The following is a 7,993-nucleotide window of genomic DNA, read 5'->3' as shown; positions in this document are numbered from 1 at the left end:
AATCCGACGACACCAGCGACATGTTGAGCTCTGGCAGCCGCTTGGACTCCGACCTCAACGTCGACAAGGAGCTGGCCTTTCGCATTGCGCTGGATCTTTCCAAGATGGACACGAGGGGCAGCTCCGGATCTACCCCGCTGCCACACCTGTGCTGGTGTAGCGTGGACGCCAGAGCTGGCCCCTCATGGCCCGCGCGCACCTCCACAAGGATTGCGCAGTCTGCGACGTACCCTTCCCCCGCCGGCCACTGCTCCGCAAGGGCAGCGGTGGGTGCAGGTGCCCGCCCCGCCAGCCCAGACACACACGCCGGAATCGGAGGCGAGCGTCGCCCACTGCAAGCGACAGTGGGCAGGGAGATAGACGTGGTGGAGCAATCCGTGCGCTACTGCCACGGGTTGCCGGCGGAGCCCGACGAGGACACAATTAACCATCGTTCGCAGACAACGGCGGAGGTGGACGGCCGCTGCCTATGGAGGAAGAACATGAAGGCGCTCCGGCTTGCCATTCATCAGTCGAAGCGCGACACAGTGGAGGTGGCTCGGCTGCCCAAGCTCAGGCGGCAGCACGACAGGGCCGTCCGGCAGATGAAGGGGCTCGTTCTCATCTCTAACTCCTCGTACGATGACGGCAACAACAACAGATCCACTTCTGACGACTCCGACGATCCACCACCTGCTGCGGACGCCTATAGCCGCGCCGGCGACCGGAAGGAAAGGCCCGGCGAGAAAGTGGTGATCCCGCTCCTCCTCTGTTTATAATATCATTTTCAGTCATTTAAGTTAAGAACTTGTCCAGCGATGAACTGTGATGATTTTTTATATGATATAAAGTGGGTTTATGTGCATTTCGTTCTCCATTTGATGCCGATTTCTTTGCATTCATTGTTTGATCACGTAGAGTAGTTCATCACATCAAATACGTAATACGTATATAAGGTGCCGGATATGAGGTATGTGGATGTGGAATCGATTATTTGAGACGTAACCGGTCACTGTCCGCAGACGCGTCCACGGGCGTTTGAGGGCCCGGGCCCGGATTTGCTATCCGCGGTTGTATGGCAAATTATTAAGAAAACATATGTGAGACAAATATATGCATTTGCATTTCATTAGGCTTCCTATCATTTTGAGGATCTCAAGTACTCAATGGTCTCACTAGTTCAAACGAGGCACATAATGTTTATTTACATGTTTCATCATATGGAAGAAATATCTGACGATTAAAATGTCGTCAGACCGTTGATGTCCATAACGCCTGCATGTCACTAGTACACAAGGGTGCTATGAAACCCCCACAATCCCACACGATAGCGACGACCTATATGTGATGCCACATTCTGGCGTGATCACGACGCTGAACTATACTGTGTTTCTTGCGAGAGCGCATAACAGTATCTGAATTTGGAGCAACCAACTAAAACTGAACTAGACTCATGGCCAGTCAGTTGTTATTTTCCGTACTCGAGTTTTCCCTATTTGGCCATGTCAACGCAGAAAAGTACAGAGGATGCAGAAAATAAAACACTGAGGCATAGCAGCATAAAAGGACATTTTGCTGTTATAAGAAGGGATAGGGATACTCTGTTATAAAGCTAATAATGAAATACGCTGACCAAGAACTATATATGTGTCTCAGATTTTATAGGTAACATCTTCCAAGTCATTGCATCAATTTTGGCTCCGACAAGGCCCAGGTAAGGATAAAGATTACATAGTTGCATCTCTGTCACTCCAAAACAAAATACGAGATGAGGATGACAAAATATAGTCTTGTATCCCCCTCACACGAAACAATCTTGTTGCATCATAAGCATGCTAGATAATCAGATGGTGGCGGAACCAGTTCACCAGAGACGAGATAAACATAGCCCTCCACATCAGGATACGCTAGGAAAGTGTTGTAGATTTTCTTGGTGCAACCTCCAAATTCAAGTTCCAGTTTCAGAGACACTTTGCTAAGCATTGGCGAGGATCTGAATATCAGTTTCAAGAAATCACATTCATGATCGTCTCCGGTGAAGCCGTCGATGTGCACTTCTTCAAGACACATCAAGGAGATACTTTGGCATCTCCAATTCTTTGGCTCGTCGCAAGGACAATTTGCTGGGCATGCTTCTCTCTCCTAAAGCAAATGAAGAGTATTAACATGCATTTTTTTCTTTATGCTCCAGAGTTGAGACACTATCTCAAGGCTACCTTGTGTTTGCCGCAAGAAAAGAAAATAAAATCATGTGATGTGTGTTTGCCGCAAGAAAAGAAAATAAAATCATGTAATGTGACCTCCTGCGAGAAAAGAAAGAACATGTACCGTATAATGTGTGTACCCCCCGCGAGAAGAAAGAAAATAACATGTCCGGCCGATGTAATACATATATGCCTCCATATGAAAAATAACATGTACCGTACCACGTTTGCAAGATGTAGAAGCAAGAGAGGAGAATTACCGGGTACCAGGATGATAAGTGGACTAGAAGCCTTTTCGTAGCAGCGCAAATCTGATGCCATCCAAGGAGACGCCACATAAGTGCTCCAAAAACATGCCCACGCGTTAGAAGAGTTAGATCCAACACAGAGAAGTCGATAACCAGAAGCTTCTCCATCTCCTGTGCAAACTCAACCTCTTGTGCCAAGTCCACCTCCTTTGCAAAACAAAAGAATTTCGCAGGATATGATGCATATAACGAATAAAAACCATCAAGGAGTATAAATTCTGTGGACTGGGTAAAATAGAAAAGAGACATACACTCGCAACTATAAGCAAACAGAGGTGATGAGCAGAAGAGTCTTCATTTCGCCAGTAGTCGCCACCTCCCGGTCCAAAGCTGTCTGCTGTCCTCATGTCCGTGCTCTCCAGATACCAAAAACCAAAGAGAAGATTCATCTCTCGAAAAGAGCAAAACCACTCAACTTTCTTCAGCATTGGTGCCGAGATGGACACGCTGAGGTCCGTGTCGGTTTGGATGTCCAATTTCAACTGCTTAAGCATGGGTGTCAACATGTCAATGTTACTGATGCATACCAGGTAGCCACTGACACGAAGCGTCTGCAACGACAACGAGTGGACCTTGATGTCAGATGTAGACACGCTGACGCTGAGCATGCGCAGGCGCGGGCAGCGGGTGACCAGGGTATCATCATCAATGATGCTGGCGCCCCCAAGGGACAGCTTCTCCAGCGCCGAGAACTCGTCGGCCGGCAGCTGTGTGAAGCAGATATTGTTGTTGCAGTTGAACTCGATTGACGTGGCACGCGGGAAGCAGGGCAGGTCTGCTTCCAAGTACATGCCAAATAGGTAACCGAAGATGAGCTCCCGCTGCGAGAACCTCGCCACGGAGTCGAGCAGTTGGCTCAAGCGACCATCATCGGCACAGTAGGTTGGAGGGATTTCGATGTCGAGCATGGCGGGCGAGCACGGCTTCGATCTTGGCGGGCGCGACGTCGCGGAATGTGAGATCGGGGAGGCAGGTCCAGAGGTCTCGCCAGCAGCGGGAGAGGATGCTGGTGCGCGCGGCGCTGCGGGCGCAGCGCAGGCGCGCGAGGACCAGGAGGAGCATGTCGTCCGGGAGGGCGCTGAGGCGGTCATCAGCTCCTCCGCATGGAGCACGCCGGGAGCGGACTCGACGTGGCGGCGGCGAGCGCCGGACTCGACGCCGGGAACGGAGCTCCATCACGCGAAAGCGATCGGCCTTGCCTTCACTATCCGGCGACTTGGTATCTTCCATGGATGTTCTGTACGTGAGGAACCCTAGTATAGAGGAAAAATGGTTTGGTCAAATTCAGAAGTAACGAACACTTGGATTCTCGTACGTAGGGCAAAATCGAGGTCCGATTCTCTTACCTGAGTGAAGAAAACTTTGATCCGGCCACTCCCAAGGCGATGACGAACTCTTGGATCCGACTAGCTAGTCGCCATTTGAAATTTAGAGTGCTGCGACGGGGTGAGGAATGGGGAACGGCAGCAGGGTTTGGTTGAAGAAAAAGAAGGGGAGGGAGGGAACGGAATTCGAAAATGGGTCACGGCTCGCGTCGGTCCACGGTCAAAGTTGCTTCGGGTAATTGACCACCATGAATAGCACAGTTTTCTAGCCACCAGCTGCAAGGGTATCCACGCATGTAAATCGAAAATATGTATAGTGGGGAAAAACAAAATTTAATTTAATGTACATGGTCAATGATAAGTATACTCGTTAGGAAGTTTCACAAAAAAATGAATCCATAGTATTATGAGAAGAAAATGACAAAATTGAATCAATATTCAGAAACATTGTTTATAGAAAAATAGTAAGGTCAGATTGTAATTTCGTAAAATTGATGCACTCACTACTAGAATTTGATATTTCACCCAGTTCTAAATGTTTGCCGAGTTTTTGCAGAGTTCTTTTTTTTTTGCACTGGGCAAAGGAATCTTTGCCGAGTTCTTTTCTTTTGAGACTCAACAAATATTTATTTATTTTTCTTTCAAATGTTCTTTCCCATTGTCTTTGCCGAGTGTCTTTTTATTGCACTCGACAAGGATTTTGTTTTTTCTGTTTTCCACACTTTTCTTGCCTATCTTTTCTTTTGTACATTATTTGTTTCCTCTTTATTTTAATGCTCAGTTATTTCTTATTTTTTATTTTATTTTACATGACGTAAATGAATACGATCGATGCTTCATCCGTTGGCCTTGACATTGTTTCTACACTCAAGATACACTATTAGATTATCCATGTAAAAATTTGGCATCTTCCGGAGTTCACTTGCTATATTTTACGCCATTAAGTGCATTTACATATATTTAAAGGATATAATTCAAATTTGAACTGCAATTGCGTGAAAAGGTTGGCAAGACTAGGTTAGAAAATCATATTTGTGTCCTTGAGTCTAGGTTTAGGCCTTATACAGAAAAATGAAATGAATTCCAAACATGAGGGTGCCAAGACTCGACTCCAAATGTGAGTATGTTGTTTTTTTAATTCAAAAAAATACAAACAGACTCCAAAAAATATTGAAACTTGACATGGTGTCATCATAAGATCCATGTAGTGCGTGGTGGAAAATTGAGAAGGTTGCGCAAAATTTATGTCATACATTGCTTAGAAATCAAATCATCTCCAAGAAAGAAACGGGTTTCCAAACAGAACGGGTCTTGTTTGACGGCGAAGCGACCGTTGCTTTATCTGCTAGCATTGAATTTTGTTTTCCACACTCAAGATACACCATTACATGATCTATGTCAAAATTTGGTATATTTTCCAGTCCGCTTGCTATATTTAACAGTCCTACTTGGCGCGTTCAATCAGAATAGTTAACATGCCAGCAAGAATGATAAATACTATTGGAGACATGGGGTCGCCCTGACGTAGACCTTTTCGTCTGAAAGTAATGGCTTATGTCGTTATTGACTTTGATAGCCATAATACCTCCACTAAAAAAATTGGATCCACTGGCATCATAAGCCTTTTCAAAGTCAATCTTGGAAACTACTCTACTCATGTTTGTTTGTTGTATCTCATGAACTGTCTCATGTAGGATTACTACTATGTCGATTATATGTCTTCCTTGCGTGAAAATGTTTGAGATGGTTGGACAACATGGCTGACAACCATGTTGAGCCTATTAGTAGTTGCTTTGGTGAAAATTTTGAAGCTAACATTAAGGAGACATGGGTATATATTGTTGGATCCTCCCAGACTCCTTAATTTTCGGCAAAAAAATGATCCCGCCAAAATTAAGCATGAAGATAATTGAACAACAGATCAATTTTGATGACATCCCGGAAATTCTAACAGAATTTTGCGGGGAAACCATCAGGGCTTGGAGCTTTGTTATATTCCATTTGGAACACCACAACTCCCAACTCATATTTATCGAAAGGCACCATGAAGATATCATTCTCTTCTATTTTGACTCATGGAATATCTTCTGTTCGGTTCTCGTCAAGGGTGATATTCTCTTCATCCAGTGCCCCGAAAAGAGTTTTGTAGTAATATAAGTTTTGAGCTTTGCTTGATCTTTGATCTTCCCCTCATCATTTTGGAGACTAAAAATACACTTCTTCCTATGACGGTTTGTTCGCAACAAGCGCAAGCAATAGTTCCAGCGCTCATACCATGCATGCGCAGAGATGGTCAACTATCCAGAACATTCGACGGTGTTCCATGAGAGTGTGAGCGCTCGTATTAGCGACCATACTGCGTCCTGGCGACATCAATAACACCTGAGAAGGAGTTGCGTACAAGGAGGTCCACCTGCATTGCTCGCGGTGAAGCCACTAATGTGTTCGATGAACTTGCACAAAACCATCAGCTTATTTTTAGGGGAGCAAATTTGTCAATCGAGATGCGAGTAAGAAATGTTGAATGCTTCACGAGAGGAAGATAAACATGTTTAAATTTCCAACAAGTTTTTCAGTTTGTGATCATTTTTTTATTTTGGTCATTTTCTGAAAGTTTGAACATTTTTTGATTCATGTACTTTTTTCAAATTGGTGAATATTTTTTCAAATTTGGATCATTTTCAAATTTGTAAATATTTTTGGAATTCATGGACATTTTCATATTCACAAACATTTTTTGTATTCATAAACATATTTTAAATTAAAGAACATTCTTGGAATTGAAGGATATTTTTTCGAATTTGCGGTCATATTTCAAATTCTCTAACATTTTTTTTCATTCGTGAACGTTCTTCAAACTAGTGAATATTTTTCTAATTCATGAATATGTTTTGAATCGGCAAACATTTTTTCAAATCCTTGAACATTATTTAAATTCTTGTACCTTTTGTAAATTTTTTGATCATTCTTGGGATCCATTTTTTCCATTTCCAACTTTTTTTAAAATTTAAATAAAACCGTCCTAAGAGTAGCGTTACAACGCCTTGGGCAATGAAGCCCGTGATCAACACGATGTCCAGTTAACCTCTGTTTTGTTGGGACGCTATGTGGCTTTCACATCACATAATAAACCACCATTTGGTCGATGGTTCTATATACGTCTTTGTAGCACATGCTTTGCATGCTTACACTTAATTCCATGCAAATATTAATTTCAGGACATTTCAAAATTTCATTATTGATTATCACAATGTTGAAAACTTATCTACTTTTTGCCCCCTACAGCAAGCAATAAAGTAATTCTATCAGTCGTCCATTGAGATATATATGAGTTATTACAATGTGAGAAGAACAATTCTCAAACTATAAATTTTATTAAAAATGAAAAATGAAACATAAACGGGTCTGCATATAATAAGTCTGGACAGATCAATTTCCATATTTGTTTTATTCCAGTATATTTTCTCATATACAACCAAAGTTTTTTTGCGAGGTATAACAAAAGTTTCTTTTCTTATTTCCAGCCCCCTTCAATATTTTTCAGAAAGGAAATGTTCATCGTTGTGTTCCATGGTTGAGACCATCTCGCTTCTTTTTCTCCATCCAAAAACTCTCTAATCATCCCATCAGATATGCATATGCGCTAACCACCATTGAATACTTCTCACGCCATCCCCAAGTCAGTCAGTATCTTATAGTACAACCAACTCTAAGAATTGTCCCAAAAGGCCAAAACATCACCTCGTTCCTTGCCAACGTGATTAGCGTGCACGCTGCCGCAGACTGCCTGTCTATTTGTATGCTCGGTTCGGCCTGCTACACACACAAATGCACAACAGTAGCAAGCAGGTGAACTTTCCTTGTTTGTAGATGGTTCTGGAAAACAGCAGAATCTTCACTATACTGCAGATGCATTGTAGCTGGTACTCTAGATGCGAATCCTAGCATTTTGGACCATTCGATGGACTATATCAACGGTTCAGATTCTTTCCTAGCATTGAGATTCAAAACTTCAAAACTGGTACACTATATCCGTAGTAACGCAACATATTTGTGTAGTGACAGAAAAACATCTCTACTCGCAAAAAAAGAACTCATCAGAGATTTACAATATGGATGTATTTACATTACAATACGGCAATATGGTATATATGTCGTTTGTCCGTGTTGTGTAGTC

General features: G+C 43.0%; 1 protein-coding gene across 1 annotated transcript; it reads right to left on the bottom strand.

The window, feature by feature from the left end:
* Positions 1–1,611: 1,611 nt before the first annotated feature.
* On the bottom strand, positions 1,612–3,957 carry LOC125506526 (putative F-box/FBD/LRR-repeat protein At1g22000). Its single transcript, XM_048671324.2, is given in 5 exon segments — positions 1,612–2,121; positions 2,444–2,638; positions 2,743–3,403; positions 3,405–3,744; positions 3,838–3,957. Coding segments are annotated over 4 exon segments (1,491 nt in total). The 5' UTR covers positions 3,722–3,744; positions 3,838–3,957; the 3' UTR covers positions 1,612–1,803.
* Positions 3,958–7,993: the final 4,036 nt, after the last annotated feature.

This window comes from Triticum urartu, chromosome 5A, assembly GCF_056163025.1.
Source record: "Triticum urartu cultivar PI428250 chromosome 5A, HENAU_Tu73, whole genome shotgun sequence".
Lineage (NCBI taxonomy): Eukaryota > Viridiplantae > Streptophyta > Magnoliopsida > Poales > Poaceae > Triticum > Triticum urartu.
The sequence above is the reverse complement of the archived record's forward strand: the minus strand, read 5'-3'. Positions and strand labels throughout refer to the sequence as shown.